The sequence below is a fragment of the Mandrillus leucophaeus genome, unplaced genomic scaffold (genome assembly GCF_000951045.1).
Source record: "Mandrillus leucophaeus isolate KB7577 unplaced genomic scaffold, Mleu.le_1.0 Scaffold770, whole genome shotgun sequence".
NCBI classification, from domain to species: domain Eukaryota; kingdom Metazoa; phylum Chordata; class Mammalia; order Primates; family Cercopithecidae; genus Mandrillus; species Mandrillus leucophaeus.
The window spans coordinates 817,993-835,557 of NW_012108364.1; the positions used below are offsets into that span (position 1 = coordinate 817,993).

Here is a 17,565-nt window from a genome sequence, read left to right on the forward strand (position 1 = left end):
AACATCCAAAATCTGAAACACTTCTGGTCTTAAACATTTCAGATAAGGGATACTCAAGCTGCATATACATTATCCCATTTAATTTACATCACAACCCAACAAAATGGGTACTATTTTTAGAGGAGAAAGCAGACTTAGAAAGATTAAGAAATTTGCCAGCTACAAGTTGATGAGCTGGGTCTCAAATCCAGGTCTGTTCGGTTCTAGGACAGAACCTATATGTAACATGTCTCTCTTCACCTCTACCACTCAGGTTTTATTCATGTGTCACCCTCAGTCATTCACTATGGTTCACTGGATAGCTAGGGAAGCACAGAACAAACACTCAGTATTTCACTCAGTTCAGGCTCTGTGCCCTGAGTGTGCCTGTCTTTGCCATCTTCTCCCAGCCAATGTTATCTCTCCAATTTCTCCAGTTTTCCAGACTTTCCATTAGACTGAAACTCAGGTCTGCTTCCATCTCTTCCACGTCTTGTCTGAAGCTTTCCCTGATGGTTTCACATACACTAATCCGTGTGAACTCTGAAGTTCACCACTTCTTCTTTGGGCCAATGGTGGGGTGGGGAAGGAAAGAGAGTAGAAACAAATTACTCTTTGGACAAATTCCATGCAAAGATTTTCAGCTGGGTAGACCCTTGCTTGATAAGAGGCCTGAAAAACGCTGGTAAAGTCCAAACCTACTTCTGAGTCTCAATTAGTACCTTTCTTCGTGGCTGAAAGGTTTCACCTCCAGAGTGTTTGTTAATAGGTTGAGGACAAAGACTCCCTGACCAGAATGAGCCTCCTCTGTCCTCTTGTTTAGCAGAATCTGGCACGTAGTAGGTACTCAGTGTATTGACTCAATATCATGCATCTGTTGTGTCCCAGTTATCTTCCACAAGGCTTGATGGGTTGACTTAAATAATTCAGGTTATTTCAATAAAAACAGCTTGGCATGATTAAGGCACAAGAGCCTCACCCTTCTACACCACTTTCCACGAACTTCCAGTTGCCTTCCTTCAAAACCCTTGTGCTTTCTCAAGAACCCCACACAAAAACCGCCCCTCTATCAAAACGTCCTCAGCTTTGCCAGGTAGAGAATTGCTTCTGCAGTAGCTGGGCCACGTCTCTGTGGTAGTGCCCACTTCATGGGATCGGTATTAATCTGTTTATCTTTCTCATCTTCTGGGCTCTGAGCTCCTAGAAGTCGGCTTTTTCACCTTTTACCCAAGCCAAACGGTTATTCGCATAAGGTTGGTTATAATTAAAATGTCGGTTTGTGCACATGGTTTGGGACTCTGTGTATGAGTACGACTAATATCTTCAATTTACTAAGAAGATAAAGAGGTCGATAAATGAGGAGGTCAAGCCCGTTTTGCAAGGTCACACAGGAAAGAAGCAGACCACGAAAATGAACGTCGGCTGTCACCTGCGGTGGGCGCGCTAGAAGTCTTTTGAACTCCTTCGGCTACCGTCGCCAGGTTCTCTCAGTGCACTGTTATTCCGCGCCTGCGCGCGGCTGGAGTGCCGTCCATTTTTCCTTTAGTTGGGAAGGCCGTTGGTATTGAGGTAAGTGTGGTCCGTTTTGCATCTCCACCCCGACACTTCGGGCTGTGACAACGGCAGCCTCCCGCTTTCTCTCTGCCTCGGATTTAGTCGTGATTCTGTGTCTCGGCCGTGGTGAAGCTTCGGGCCTCTCTTCCGCATCTACCCCCTCACGCTTCCGCTGCGGCCTCAGGAGGGCGGCGGGTGGACCACAGGGACCAGGTGGGTTGCGACGGCCCCACCGAAGCCGGGTGGGCTGCGGGACCCTCGAGGACCCAGCGGGCTTCGGAGTGAGCCGACCCGGGGCCGGTACCCGCTGCGGTTTTTCCCAGCCATCGTGACCTTGGTGAGGTCATTTGATCTATTTGGCCCCGGTGTTTCTCCTGTGAGAAAAGAGGTAGTGGTTTCTTCTGCAGCTGGTCGTGAGGCGCAAGGGTCAGTGTAGGCGAAGCAGCTGGCAGCGTCGCTCGCTGTGTGGCAGCGTTTTAAGTTAGAGCTGGGAAGCTGGAGGAGGGTCACCGTGCCTGTCGCAGGAGGGAAAGGATGGGCTTCCTGCAACCTCCCTCGCCCCACGGCTTCCCATCCTACTCCCGGCCGCGTTAGCTGAAGGCCTGCAGGAACGCAAGGGTCTTTGGGCCCCCGGGTGAGGCTGGGCAAAGGAGTAGTTAGGGAATTTGGGACCTCATGGCAATTGCCGCGTTCCCGTCCAAGTTTTAATGGTATATCGTGTGACCGTGGAAAACACCTGCCTCATGATCTGACAGGGTTGTCGCGAAGGTTTAACGAGTGGACAGAAAATTTTTAGAAGAGTAAATGTTCCATAAATGGGTTTGCCATCGTTAATTACAATGTGGAGCCAGTGCTTATTTTTCTTATTGGGAAAGATTTTTGTTGCCTTTGCTCGCCCATTACTAGTGTGCCGCAGTTTGTCGCCTTTATTTACGGTAGTCGCTCAGTGTATGGGGGCCGGGGGAAGGGAGAGGTGAAACAGGCTAAGCCAAGAGACAGCTTAGGCTTTGTGAGAGTACTCCATCCACTGTCGTGCTGTGATTCTCTAGGTAGTAAAATGTACTGTGCATGAGAATTCTTTTGATATGTTATTTTCTTCAGAGTTTTTCTTTTATTATTTTACCCGAGAAAGGAAAAAAAGCTCAGTAGGGAGAGCTACATGAGGTATGCAGGGCCCAGAGACCTGAGTATTGGATTTCAGTCCTGTCCCTCACCCATGTCTCAACCCAAATATTATTCCTGGATTTGTGACACAAATGACAGCGTTTAGTCAGTCAATAGTTTATGTTATTTAAATGTAAATTCTTGATGAACAATTTAGGAATTGCCTCTAATTTTTTCTTAACCCACTTGTAGGCTGGAATCCCAGCACTTTGGGAAGACGAGGTAGGGTGATCACTTGAGGGCAGGAGTTTTTAAGACCAGCTTGGGGAACATAGCTAGACCCTGTTTCTGCCAAAAAAGAAAAACATTTCATTTGTACCTGCTGCTAATCGGAGTTTATATTCAGGACAACTCCAATGCTTCCAGGTGGCCATTCTCAATGCTGCTAATCGGAGTTTATATTCAGGACAACTCCAATGCTTCCAGGTGGCCATTCTCAAGTTTATGGCTTAAATAAACTCTGTACTTAATCATATTTTCTGAATCTCTTAAGGTTGGCATACGTATCAAGGAGAGTAACTACCATGGCACCTGAAGTTTTGCCAAAACCTCAGATGCGTGGCCTTCTGGCCAGGCGTCTGCGATTTCATATGGTTACAGCATTCGTGCTATCCCTGGGAGTTGCAGCTTTGTATAAGGTATGTATGTTTTTTACTTTGTGCCAGAGGTCATAAAGTATGTGTTTTTGGTTGAAAAATCTTTTAAAGAAATCCCCCTTGTAATGTGTTTCCTTCTAACCCTTTCTGCACTCACTTCAGTGTGACAGGAACTATAGCTTGTCCTCCATCTTTAAATGAAACCTGTTAGTTTGCTGGAATGCCATAACAAAGAACCATAGACTGGGTGCCTTAAATTTGCTCGCAGTTCAGGAGGCTGGAAATCTGTTGGCAGGGTTGATATCTTCTGAGGCCTCTGTTGGCTTGTAGATGGCTCCCTTCTTTGTCTTCACAGGGTCCTCTGTGGGCATATATCTGTGGCTGAACTTCTTTTCCTTTTCCTTTCCTTCCTTCCTTTCCTTTTTCTGCCCTTCTTTTCATTTTTTTCCCTTCTTTCCTTTTTCTTTCTTTCTTTGAGACAGGGTCTTACTCTGTCACCCAGTACCTGGGACTGCAGGTACACACCGCCACAACTGGCTAATTTTTATATTTTTTATAGAGATGAGGTTTCAGAGTTGGTCACGTTGTCCAGGCTGGTCTTGAACTCCTGAGCTCAAGGGATCCACCTGCCTTGGCCTCCTTGCTGGGATTACAGTCGTGAGCCACCGCACCTGGCTTGCTGAATTTCTTAAAAGAATTTCAGTCAAATTGGATTAGGGCCCACCCTAAATGGCCTCATTTTAACTTAGTTATCTTGTTAAAGCCCTTATTTCCAAAAACGTTTAGATTCTGAGGTACTGAGAGTTAGGACTTAAACACAAGAATTTTGGTCAAACACAATTCAACCCATTACAGAAGCTAGTATGCAGAGGGGCTCTGCCCCTCTATCCATGGGGGATTGGTTCAGGAGCTCTGACGATACTTTAAATCATCTCTAGAGTACTTATAATGCCTAATGCAATATAAATGCTATGTCAGTAGTTTATACTGTATTTTTAATTTTGTAGCATTTTTTTTTTTCCCCCAAATGTTTTCAGTCCTTGGTTGGCTGAATCCATGAGTGTGGAACGTGCAGGAATGGTCAGCTGATTATGGTTCTGTTTGACACTTTGAGTAATTGTCACAGAATTGCATTTTAACACTCTGCCTGATGTAGATTTTGTTATGCCCTTTATTTTTAATCAAAGGCTGCATATTTACAACTTTTCCATAAAAATGCTTTTGATAATATGTTTATTATTCTTGTCATAATACCCCATGAAAGAATTCAGAGCTTTGCTTTTAAACTCTTTGTACTTGATTTTTGTTTAGTGTTTATATTCTTTCCTGGGCTGTGAGCCTCATTAAGGCAGGTACCATGTCTCTTGTTTACTGTGGCACTCTATTGTTGGGTGCTGGACACACAAATAGGTTATTAAAAGGATCTGTTGAATAAGAGGCAGTGTATAAAATTCAGTACAGTGTTAGGTAATGTAGAGTTCCAAGTGCTTTGGAGGAAACAAAAGGCGTGTATCTAAATCTCTGTTCTTAAAGAGCTTAGAGTCAAGTTGGGGAGGTAAAAAAAAAAAATTAGAAGACATTGCAAGATAGAACATAACTGAAAGAATGGTTTGGGGGGACGTTGTGGGTCACAGTTATTGTGGGTCATAGCTATTTGATAGAGGAGGTGCAATCTGAGCCTTGCAAGTTAGGGAGAGGGACTGGGTCTGGTGGCTCACGCCTGTAATCCTGGCACTTTGGGAGGCCGAGGCGATATGGAGGAACTATGTCTCTACTAAAATACAAAAATTAGCTGGGCATTTCTTTTCTTTTCTTTTTTTTTTTTTTTTTTGAGACGGAGTCTTGCTCTGTTGCCCAGGCTGGAGTGCAGTGGCATGAACTCAGCTCACTGCAAGCTCCGCCTCCTGGGTTCACACCATTCTCCTGCCTCAGCCTCCCGAGTAGCTGGGACTACAGGTGCCCACCATCATGCCCAGCTAATTTTTTTTTTATTTTTTAGTAAAGATGGGATTTCACCGTGTTAGCCAGGATGGTCTCGATCTCCTGACCTCGTGATCCACCCGTCTCGGCCTCCCAAAGTGCTGGGATTACAGGCGTGAGCCACCGCACCCGGCCGCATTTCTTCTAAAATTACAAAAATACATGATATGCCTGTGGCCTTAGCTACTCGGGAGGTTGAGGTGAGAGGTTGGCTTGAGCCTGGGAAGCAGAGGTGTCAGCCAAGATTGGGAGGCGAGGCCAGGTGCAGTGACTCACGCCAGTTATCCCAGCACTTTGGGAGGCAGAGGCGGGCAGATCACCTGAGGTCAGGAGTTTGAGACTAGCCTGGCCAACATGGTGAAACCCCATCTCTAGTAAAAATACAAAAAAATTAGCTGGGCGTGGTGGCGGGCACCTGTAATCCCAGCTGCTTGGGAGGCTGAGGCAGGAGAATTGCTTGAACCCAGGAGGTGGAGGTTACAGTGAGCCGAGTTCGTACCATTGCACTCCAGCCTGGGCAACGAGCAAGACTCTGTCTCAAAAAAAAACAAAAAACAACAAAAAAATTGGGGAGGTGGAGGTTGCAGTGAGCCGAGATCGCACCACTGCACTCCAGGCTGGGTGATAGAGCCAGACTGTCTCAAAAAAAAAAAATTAGGGAGAACTGGGAGAGCAAAGAGGAGATGGAACACTGAGAAAGCAGTAAGTGGACCTATGCTTTGGTACTCTTTGGAGAGACAAGCACAAAAAATCTTTTGGTGCTTGAGATTCCTGCTGCCTGGCATATATAGTGGGCATGAAGTAAATGTTTGTAGAAGGGATGGATGTGATGCAGAGTTTTTGCTCCTTACTTTAGCTAAATTTGGGTTCTTGTGTCACAACCAGGAGAAATTAGGCACATGGACACACTGAAGGGTGAGGAGGGCTGAATTTATTGGGTGAAAAGGAACAAATAAAACAGACCCGGCAAAGTGAGGGGGTGTCCTGCTAACAGGCCCCCACCTCACAGATTGAATACCAGGCCACCACACAGGAGCTGAAAAGACTAGGGTCCTTCCCACTGCAAAAGGTGCAACTTCTGGCTCCACCCTATTTACCCCCAGTGTGCCTGTGGCCATTAGTCAAAAAGAATCAGTCCTGAAAGGGCAGGCAAATGTGCAGTTCTCCCTCAGTGTCGTGGGATCTGGGTCCAACAGTCTGGCCTTTCAGCCTTCAGGCTGTTTTTCAAGGACCCTTGGCTGTCTCCTGTCTGTCAGATGGATGACTAAATGAAGTAGGGAGAGTCCAAATTAACCGTATGTGTAATGATGGCCCCCAGCACTTGCGCTTCTGCCTCTTTTTATTTTATTTTTTTCAAGATGCAGTCTTGCTCTGTCACCCAAGCTAGAGTGCAGTGTCACAATCTCGGCTCACTGAACCCTCCGAGGCCTCCCGGGTTCAAGCAGTTCTCCTGCCTCTGCCTCCTAAGTAGCTGGGATTACAACTGCCCGCCACCATGCCCGGCTAATTTTTGTATTTTTAGTAGAGATGGAGTTTCATCATGTTGGCCAGGCTGGTCTCCAACTCCTCACCTCGTGATTCGCCCCCCTCGGCCTCCCAAAGTGCTGGGAGTATAGGCATGAACCATCACACCCGGCCTCTGCCTCTTGATTTATTACTGGGAAGAAATTGGTAATTAAAGTAGAAGTGAAGTAGTAAAACTGGTCAGGTAAAGGATTCTTACTACATTACTCCATCAGGTAGCATGATTTTTGTGTATTTCTGCAGAGGGAGACCCCATGTTTAAAAAGATAATAATAGTAAAATCACTTAAACTTTCCGTATTTTGTCTTGGATCTTCATTTGTTCTTTCTCTGTTGAACCCTGCCCGCCCTTTGTGTACGGAAACCTCAAACAAAACAAAATAGACACCTTATTCCCCCATTCTTTTCTTTGCAAATGTAGCTATTTCTTACACTTTGTCTTCCTTTTTATCTGTCACCACCTCCACCGCTTAGAAAATGTAGGGTTTAAATTAAAGGATGAACAAAAACATATGTGCTACCTTGTCTTTAGATATTATAATCTGAAATCTAATTTCCAGTAATCTGAAAAATAAACTAATGGATGGTTGCTTTTTAGGTTGGTGTGGCTGATAAAAGAAAGAAGGCATACGCAGATTTCTACAGAAACTATGATGCCATGAAAGATTTTGAGGAGATGAGGAAGGCTGGTATCTTTCAGAGTGTAAAGTAATCTTGGAATATAAAGGTAATATGGTTATTTGAAGTTACTTAAAAAATTTTCTAATTGTGGTAAAATGCAAATACAGTTGACTGTCCGTGACTTACAATGTTTGGACTTAAGATTTTTTGACTTTACGATGGTGTGGAAGTGATACACATTTGGTAGAAACCATACTTTGGATTTTGATCTTTGTCCACATGAGCAATAAGTGGCACAATACTTTTGTGATGTGGGGGAGCAGCAATGACCACATCTCCCAGTCAAACACATAATCACAAGGGTAAACAACTGATGCTGTACTTGGTAGTGTTGTGTGAGATACTCATTGTTTTGTTATAAGCTAGGCTTTGTGTTAGATGATTTTCTGCAACTGTAGGCTAACATAAGTGTTCTGAGCACATTTAAGATAGGGAAGGCTAAGCTATGATGTAGGTTAGGTGTATTAAATGCATTTTCAACTTAAGATATTTTAAACTTATGATGGTTTTATCAGAATGTAACCTGATGGTAAGTTAAGGAGCATCTGTAAGATAAAATTTGCCGTCTTAACCATTTTTAATTGTACAGTTTAGTAGTGTTAAGTTCATTCACATTGTGCAACCAGTCTCCAGAATTCTTCATCTTATGGAATTGAAACTATATCCATTAAGCAACCCATTCACACCTCCACTTAGACCCTGGCAGCCACTGTGTTACTTTTTTTTTTTTTTTGAGACGGAGTCTCGCTCTGTCGCCCAGGCTGGAGTGCAGTGGCCAGATCTCAGCTCACTGCAAGCTCCGCCTCCCACGTTCACGCCATTCTCCTGCCTCAGCCTCCCGAGTAGCTGGGATTACAGGCGCCCGCCACCTCACCCGGCTAGTTTTTTGTAGTTTTTAGTGGAGACGGGGTTTCACCGTGTTAGCCAGGGTGGTCTCGATCTCCTGACCTCGTGATCCACCCGTCTCGGCCTCCCAAAGTGCTGGGATTACAGGCTTGAGCCACCGCGCCCGGCCCACTGTGTTACTTTCTAAGAATTTGGCTACCCCAGGCATCTCGTAAGTAGAATCATATGGTATTTGTTTTCTTGTGACTGGCTTATTTCACTTAGTGTAATGTACTCAAGGTTCATCCATGTTACAGCATGTGTCAAAGTTTCCTTTCTTTTTAAAGCTGAATGATCTATTTTAGTTGTGTCACATTGTTATACATTCATCCATCAGTAGACGCTTGGGTTGCTTCCACTTTTTGATTGTTGCGAGTGATACTGTGAACCTAGGCATACAAATATTCCTTCAAGGCCTTGCTTTCAGTTCTTTTGGGATATATTCAAAAGTGGAATTGCTGGAATCATAGGATTTTTAATCTCTTAAGAAACTGCCATACCATTTTCCATAGTGGCTGTACCATTTTACTCTCTTTCCATCCTCCCCAACACTTTTTTTTAATAGGATCTCCTTCTGTCAGCCAGGCTGTAGTGCGATCATGGCTCACTGCAGCCTCAACCTCCCAGGCTCAAGGGATCTTCCTGTCTCAGCCTCCCAAGAAGCTGGCACTGTAGGCATGTGCCACCATACCTGGCTAACTTCTGTATTTGTAGTAGAGACAGGGTTTCACTGTATTACCTGGGCTGGGCTTGAATTCCTGGGCTCAGGTGATCCATCTACCTTGGCCTCCCAAAGTGTTGGGATTACAGGCGTGAGTCACTGTGCCTGGCATAATTTTGGTATTTTTGATAGTAGCCATCCTAATAGTTATGAGGTGTTATCACATTGTTGTTTTGATTTGCATTTTCCTGATTATTTGTGATGTTGAGCATCTTTTCATGTGCTTATATGCCATTTGTATGTTATCTTTGGAGAAGTTTATTCAGTTCTGCTCATTTTCAAATTTGGTTTTTTGTTTACTGGTTAAGTTGTGGTTCTGTATATATTCTGGATATTAACCCCGTATTAGATATGATCTGTAAATATTTTCTCCCATTTCATAGGTTGCCTTTTCACTCTTGTGTCCCTTGATACACAGAAATTTTGATGTCGAATTTATTTTTACTTTTGTTTTATGTGCTTTTAGTGTCATATTCAGTAAGTCATTGCCAAATCCAGTGTCATGAAGTCTTTTTTATGTGTTCTTCTACGACTTTTATAGTTTTAGCTCTTGTCTTTAGATCTTTGATTCACTTGAATTTTTGTCTAGGGTGTAAAGAGCCAACTGTATTCTTTTACATGTGGTATCCAGTTTTCCCAAAATCATTTGTTAAGATTGTCCTCTTCCATGGAATGGTCTTGGTACCTTGGTGAAATCATTTGACTCTAAATGTGAGAGTTTATTTCTGGGCTGTCTATTTCATTAGTCTGTATGTCTGTCTTCAGGTCAGTACTACACTGTTTTGATTACACTAGTCTGTTTTATCTAAGATATGTTTCAAGACCCCTCCAGTGGATTCTTGAAACCACAGATAGTACCAAATCCTATATATATTATGTTGTTTTTCCTATACATACCTACCTATGATGACGTTTAACTCATAAATTAGGCATAGTAAGAGATTAGCAACAATAACAAAATAGAACAATGATAGTGTATAGTAATAAAAGGTGAATGTGATTTCTCAATATCTTGTTGTACTGTCCTCACCTGTTTTTGAACCGCAGTTGACTGTGGGTAACTGAAGTGGTAGAAGGTTAAACCACAAATAAGGGATGACTGCTACACTGTAGCTTTGTAGTATGCTTTAAAATCAGTAAGTGTGAGTCCTTCAGCTTTGTTCTTTTTTTCCCCCTGCCCCGAGAGTGTTCTAGCTATTTGGGATTTCTTAAGAGTGTGAATTTTAGGATGGATTTTTCTATTTCTGTAAAAAATGCCATTGGGATTTTGATAGGGATTGCATTAAATCTGTAGATTACTTTTGGTAGTATGGACATCTTAATACTATTAAGTATTCCAATCCATGAACATGGGATGTCTTTCTTCTTCTTTGTATCTTTAATTTCTTTTAGCAGTATTTTGAATCTTTAATTTCTTTTATTGTTGCTAATCTCTTACTATGCCTAATTTATTAGTTAAACTTTATTATAGGTGTGTGTGTATGTAGGAAAAAACATAGCTATGTAGGGTTTGGTACCATCCCTAGTTTCAGGAATTCACTGGAGGTGTCTTGAAACATACCACCCTGGATAAAAGGAGACTACTGTAATCAAAGCAGTGTGTCCAAGGACACACATTTCTTTCCGTACTTTTCCTTTATTTTACAGTGACGTGTTTCAGTTTCCTTCTTATTTCCGTTTGTGTATATTCTGTATTTTCTTTATGTATATTCTGTATTTACTGTGGGGATTGCATGATTGAGATTTGCTAGTTTTTTTTTAGCAGTGTACAGGTATATATCTGTTTCATCTAGGTCAGTGTTTAAGTCTTTCATATTCCTGGTTAAATACATTCCTAAGTATTATTTTTGTGCTATTATAAATAGAATTATTTTCTTTTTTTTTTTTTGAGACGGAGTCTCGCTGTGTCTCCCAGGCTGGAGTGCAGTGGCTGGATCTCGGCTCACTGCAAGCTCCGCCTCCCAGGTTCACGCCATTCTCCTGCCTCAGCCTCCCAAGTAGCTGGGACTACAGGCGCCTGCCACCACGCCCTGCTAGTTTTTTGTATTTTTAGTAGAGACGGGGTTTCACCATGTTAGCTAGAATAGTCTCGATCTCCTGACCTCGTGATCCACCCGCCTCGGCCTCCCAAAGTGCTGGGATTACAGGCTTGAGCCACCGCGCCCGGCCGAATTATTTTCTTAATTTCCTTTTTTAGGGATTCCTTTATTTCCTTCTTGTTGGTGTATAGAAAGAGCTGATTTTTGTATCCTCCAACTTAGCAGAATTCATTTATTTTGATTTATTCTGACACTTCTGTGTGAGAAATCTTTAGGGTTTGCTGGAGGTAAGATTATGTGATCTGTAAACAGATAGTTTTACTTATTCCTTTCCTTTTTGGATGCTGCTTATTCCTTCTTGCCTTATTGCTCTGGCTAGGACTTCCAGTACTACATTGAATAGAAGTGGCAAGAGTGGGCGTCCTTGTCTGGTTCTAGGTCTTAGAGGAAAAGCTTTCACGTTTTCTGTGTTCACTATATTAGTTTGTCCTTTTTGGCCATGGTTGGGTTGAAGTACATTCCTTCTGTTGATAGTTTTGATCATGAAAGGATGTTGAATTTTGTCAAATACTTTTTCTGCATTTTTTTGAGATGTGTTTTTTATCCTTCATTCTGTCAGTGTGGTATGTCACAAAATGTGTTGAACTATCCTTGCATCCTAGGGATAAATTCCACTTAATCATGGTGTATGATTCTTTTAATGCACTGTCAAATCTGGTTTGCTAGTGGTTTGTTGAGGATTTTTTGCATCTGTGTTCAAGGATTTGGCCTATAGTTTTCTTGTGTGTTTGTCTTTGGTATCAGGATAATGCTGGCCTTATAGAATGAATGTGGAAATGTTCCCTTTTTCTCACTGTTTTTGGAAAAACTTGAGGGGGATTGGTGCTGGTTTCATAGAGGTCTGGGCATGGTGGCTCATGCCTATAATCCCAACACTTTGGGAGGCTGAGAAAGGAGGATCACTATAGCCCAGAAGTTAAAGATCAGCCTGTGCAACATGGCAGGACCCCGTCTCTACCAAACAAACAAACAAACAAAAATAAATAAATAAATATATATATATATATTTTTTTTTTTAATTAGCTGGGTGTGGTGGTGCATGCCTGTAGTCTCAGCTACTTGGGAGGCTGAGGCAGGAGGTTCACTCGAGCACGGGAGTTTAAGGCTGCAGTAAGCTATGATCACAGCACTGTACTCCGTCCTGGATAACAGAATATGAGACCCTGTCTCAAAAAAAGTTTGGTAGGATTCACCATGTAGTCTTGGACTCTTCTTTGTTGAAGTTTTTGGCTACTGACTAAAAATTCCTACTAGTTATAGATATTCAGATTACTTTTTTCCTGATCCAGTCTTGGTTAGGATTTCTAGGGTGGGTGTGGTAGCTTATAAAGCCTCTAATCCCAGCACTTTGGGAGGCCAAAGCAGGTGAATTGCTTGAGCCCAGGAGTTTGAAACCAGCCTGGGCAGCATGGTGAAACCCCGTCTCTACAAAAAAAAACAAAACAAAAAATAATGTGTGTGATAGCGCATGCCTGCAGTCCCAGCTACCTGGGAGGATCACCGGAGCCTGGGAGGTCAAGGCTGCAGTGAGCAGTGATTGCACCATTGCACTCCAGCCTAGGTATCAGAGGGAGATGCTGTCCCCACCCCCCGCAAAATTTTCTTTTTTGAGTTGTGTATTTCTGTTTCTTCTAGGTCATCTCGTTTTCTCACATGTAATTGTTCATAGCATTCTCACTCCTTTTAGATCTGTACAATCAGTTGTAATGTTCCCTCTGTTATTTGGTGGTTCTCTTTTTTATTAGTCTGACTAAAGGTTTGTCGATTTGATCTTTTCAAAGAACTGACTGTTGGCTTTGATTTTTCTCTATTGTAGTCTATTTTGTTTATCTCTAATATTATTTACTTCAGATACATTTGGGTTTAATTCCTCTTTTTCTAGTTCTTAGGTTGATATAGTTTTTCTTTTAAAATTTCCTTGTAATTTATTTTTAATTTATTGATTGTTAGAGTCTGTTTAACTGAAACACATTTGTGGATTTTCCTCTTTTCCGTTGGCTTTTGATTTCTAGTTTCATGCCATTGTGATCAGAAAAGATACTTTGTATGATTTCCAGTCTTTTAAAATTTAAGACTTATTTTGTGACCTAAAATATGGTTTGTCTTGGAGAATGTTCCATGTGCTCCTGGGAAAAATGTGTATTCTGTTGTTAGATGGAGTGTTTTGTTAAGTCCAGTTGATTTATAGTGTTGTTCAAGTCCTGTGTTTTCTTATTAATCCTTCTGTCTAGTTGTTCTGTCAGTTATTGAAAGTGGGGTATTGAAGTCCTCCACTGCTATTGTAGAGCTGTCTGCTTCTCCCTTCAATTCTGTCAGTGTTTGCTTCATATATTTAGAGCTCTGATGTTTGGTGCATATGTATTTATAATTGCTAGATCTAGAATTAATCTTTTTAAATTATAGAATGTTCTTGTTTGTCTCTTGTAATATTTTAGACTTGGTCTATTTTGTCCCATTTAGTGTATCTACCCCTGTTCTCTTGGTTACTATATGTGTGGTACACCTTTTTCCACCCTTTCACTTTCAGCTTACATCTACAATGAGTCTTACATCTTGTGTGTCCTTATATCTACAGTGAGTCTTGTAGACAGCATATAATTGGATCCAGGTTTTTAATCCATTCTGTCGTTGTCTTTTGGGGAGTTTAATCCATTTACATTTAAGGTTATTACTGATAAAGACACAGTATTGCCATTTTGTTTTCTGTATGTCTTACAGCTTCTTTGTCCCTCATTTCTTTCCTCATTCTTTTATAGTGACATGTTTCAGTCTTTCCTTTTGTATTCAGTATTTTCTTTGTGGTTACCATGGGAATTACGTGAAATATGCTAAAGTTATAATGATTTATTTTAAACTTATAACAACTTCAATTGAATATAAAAACTCAGCTCCTTTACACCACCCACCCTCTTCTCCTGTGTTACTGGTATCACACATTATGTGTTTATATATTATGTATCCAATGGACCTATAGATCTTATGCTTTTGTCTTTTAAATCCTATAAAAGAATTAAAAGTGAATTTACAGACCAATTTTTTTTTTTTTTTTTAAAGAGATGGAGTCTCACTCTGTCACCCAGGCTGGAATGTAGTGATGCAATATCGGCTCACTGCAACTGCCACCTCGTGGGTTCAAGCAATTCTCATGCCTCAGCCTCCCGAGTAGCTTGAATTACAGATGCGCCCCTCTGTGCCCAGCTAATTTTTATATTTTTAGTAGAGATGGGATTTCACCGTGTTGGCCAGACTGGTCTTGAACTCCTGACCGCAAGTGATTTGCCTGCCTGGACCTCCCAAAGTGCTGGGACAACAGGCATGAGCCACTGTACCTGGCACAAACCAAATTTTAATACAAGTTTCTGTATTCTTTGCCAGAGAACTTTATATTTTCACATGACTTTGAGTTACTGACTGGTGTCCTTTTTGTTTCAACTTGAAGGATTCCCTTTAGCATTTCTGTAAGGCAAATCTAATGATAAAACTCCTTTGACTTTTTTATCTGGGAATTTCTCCTTCATTTTTGAAGGACTGTTTTGTGGGATGTATTATTCTCATTTGACAGGTGTTTTGTGTGGTTTTTTAAGCTCTCTGCCCTTTTTCTTTTCTGGGACTCCCATAATACCTATATTGGTCTGCTTGGTGTAGTCAGATGTCTTAAGCTAGTTACTTTTTTTTTTTCTCTTCCAGACTTTTAAAAATTTAATTTTATAGAGATGGGGTCTCACCATGTTGCCTAGGCTAGTCTTGAACTCCTAGGCTCAGGTGATCTTACCACCTTGGCCTCCCAAAGTTTTGGGATTACAGGCATGAACCACCATGTCTGGTCTGCTCTTCAGACTTGATAACTTCAAATGATCTGTCTTCAAGTTTCCTGATTCTTTCCTCTGCCTGAGTCTGCTGTTAAATCCCTCTAGTGATTCCTACCCCTTCTCCCCCCATTCAGTTACTATATTTTTCACCTCCAGAGTGTGTTTGGTTTTTAGAAATCTTTTTCTCTTTGTTTATATTCTCACTTGTTTATATAATGTTTATCTAATTTTGCTTAGTTGTCCACATTCTCCTTTAGCTCATTGAGCATTTTTTAGATAGTTTTTCTTAAGTTTTTTAGAGTAAGTCAGCAGCTTCTGTTTCTTCAGGGTTGGTTTGTGGAGATTTGTTTCTTTCAATTGTTCATGTTTCTGTATTTCTTTATGTGCCTTGTGATCTTTTGTGAAATTCAGGCATTTGCAAAACCAGCTACCTCTCCCTGTGCAGACTGGCTCCGTGCATGGAAAGGCCTTCACTGATTAGCGCACCATAAAGGCTTGGTGTCCTCTCAAACTTTTTCTGGGGATGCCATCTTCCCTGGGCCTGTGCATATGCATTAGTTTTAGTTTCCTCCTATACACAGCTGCCTTTAGTTTTTCTTAGTTTTCCTGAGTTTGCCTCCAGCTTCCTCTTGGAGTCTTAGCTGTTCTGTTGTATTCTTTTGCCTCTGCTCTCTTGCCCACAGGTTTCTGTAGGTCTGTGTTCCCCTGCAGCTCACTCATGCCATGGTACCCATTATTGCTTTCAGCTCTTTCCAACCTCCTGTCCAAACTATGCCATTGTTCCCATTAGCACTCTGATTCAGGCAAGACAGAAAGCAGTCCCTTGGGCAGCTCCATACAAACCAGAACATTGCAGGCCAGTTTCATTCTTTATGTCCTAAGGGAAGAGACCAGGGTAGTTTTCTTCTGACTGTATTGCACTGAGGAGGGCGTTTGGCAAGAGTGAGCAAAAATGCCATTTCCTGCTACTTTGAGTGTGACTTTTTCTTGGTTAGGTGGTTCCTTTGGTTGCTGCTCAACTGGTTTCTAGAGTTCTTACAAAGCTAAACTTTTTAAAATTTTTGGTCCATATGTTTACTCATTATTTTTTGTGGAGGTTTGGGGACCTGGAGCTTCACAGTCTATCTTGCTGACATGAAACTACTTTTTATGTTTAAAATCATTTTTATAGGTTATACTATTAATTGTTAGATTGGCATTATGAATGTTACACTTTTAGAAGTCACTTTTTAAAAAAAAAAGTATTTGGGACACTATAGTTTGTTAGGTGGGTGTCCACGAGTGACTAGCTGGCTTTCCATAGGTCTGGTTTGGTCTGTTGTATTCACAAGGTCCTTATGCCTCATGGACAGTGTGAATTAAAGTTCTGTATCTAGAAAAGGACGGACTGCTGTGCTGATGAAAAGTCATCTAAATTGATTTGATAGCATGTATGAAGTACCTGATGAGACTTCCTACTCTGGAATCTTATGTGTATATTTAACAAAAAAGAACAATGTAAAGTCTCTGTTTGACACTTCAGTCTGGGTTTATGCCTTGTAAATGAGTTTGCTGTGACACAGAGAATGTGAAACTGTTATTTTGGCAGTATTCCTAAATAAGCATTTCAGTTGCACTATATATATGGGGGTTACATCCCAATAAACCTTGTATGTTGAAAATATCATAAGTCAAAAATGCATGTAAGACCCCAGAAAATCCATTAGAAAGTCAAAAAATTGTAAGTCAAACCATCATAAGTTGGGTATCATGTGTATTAAGGAAAAAAGATCAAGAAAATACTAATAGTTGTTTATAATCTTAACATATCTGCTTTAACTTTGAAATTTTCAAAATTTACAGGGAGCATGCGTTTTATAATCAGAAGATATTAATAGGCTAACTTTGTTAGATTTTTACTATTTTTATGAGAGAACATTTGGAGACAGGAACAAAAATATGGCTTGGAACAGAAACAATATGTGGCTAAATAAGGGGCAGTGGCGGTGGGGTGGGGGTAGTGGTGGGCGTAGAATTGAGGAGAAGGAAAAAAGCAGAATTTGTTCAATGCACACAAGCAATGACAGTAAGGTGTGGTATGCCCAAAATGGAAAAGAGGCTATTCAGAGTGGTCAGGGAGCTTAAAGGAGCTTAAAGGAGAGTGAAACTTGGAGTCCAGGTAGCCTGAACTGTGCTTTTTCTGTGGCTAAGGGTGAGTGATCAAGGTGTGAAGTCTACTAGTAGGAATAGACCTCAATTGATCCTCAAAGATGGTGAGTATTGAGAGAGTGTTTATCACTAACTTAGCCTTTGTGTTTCTCTTCACAGAATTTCTTCAGGTTGGATTACCTAGAAGTTTGTCACTGACTCCTGAACTATGACACATGAATATGTGGGCTAAGAAATAGTTCCTCTTGATAAATAAACAATTAACAAATACTTTGGACAGTAAGTCTTTCTTAGTTTTTAATGATAATGCAGGGCACTTAATAGCATCAGAATTGGTTTGGGATTTAACTGTTTATGAAGCTAATTTGATTTCCATGTTCTTTAAAATTTCATTGTTCTAGCACATCTTTAACTGTGATAGTTTGT

General features: G+C 41.4%; 1 protein-coding gene across 1 annotated transcript; it reads left to right on the forward strand.

Moving 5' to 3' along the window:
* Nucleotides 1–1,172: 1,172 nt before the first annotated feature.
* On the forward strand, nucleotides 1,173–17,419 carry LOC105529563 (cytochrome c oxidase subunit 6C). The gene is made up of 4 exons (XM_011966734.1): nucleotides 1,173–1,548; nucleotides 3,191–3,335; nucleotides 7,395–7,523; nucleotides 17,299–17,419. The coding sequence occupies exons 2-3, from the start codon at nucleotides 3,222–3,224 to the stop codon at nucleotides 7,506–7,508; spliced, it is 228 nt and encodes a 75-aa protein (XP_011822124.1). The 5' UTR covers nucleotides 1,173–1,548; nucleotides 3,191–3,221; the 3' UTR covers nucleotides 7,509–7,523; nucleotides 17,299–17,419.
* The last annotated feature ends 146 nt before the right edge of the window (nucleotides 17,420–17,565 follow it).

Bases quoted from the DNA above. Each gene is read 5' to 3' on its own strand.
- LOC105529563 (XM_011966734.1), top strand. From the start codon at position 3,222: ATGGCACCTGAAGTTTTGCCAAAACCTCAGATGCGTGGCCTTCTGGCC. The intron at 3,336-7,394 runs GTATGTATGTTT...GTTGCTTTTTAG, and splicing joins GAGTTGCAGCTTTGTATAAG to GTTGGTGTGGCTGATAAAAG.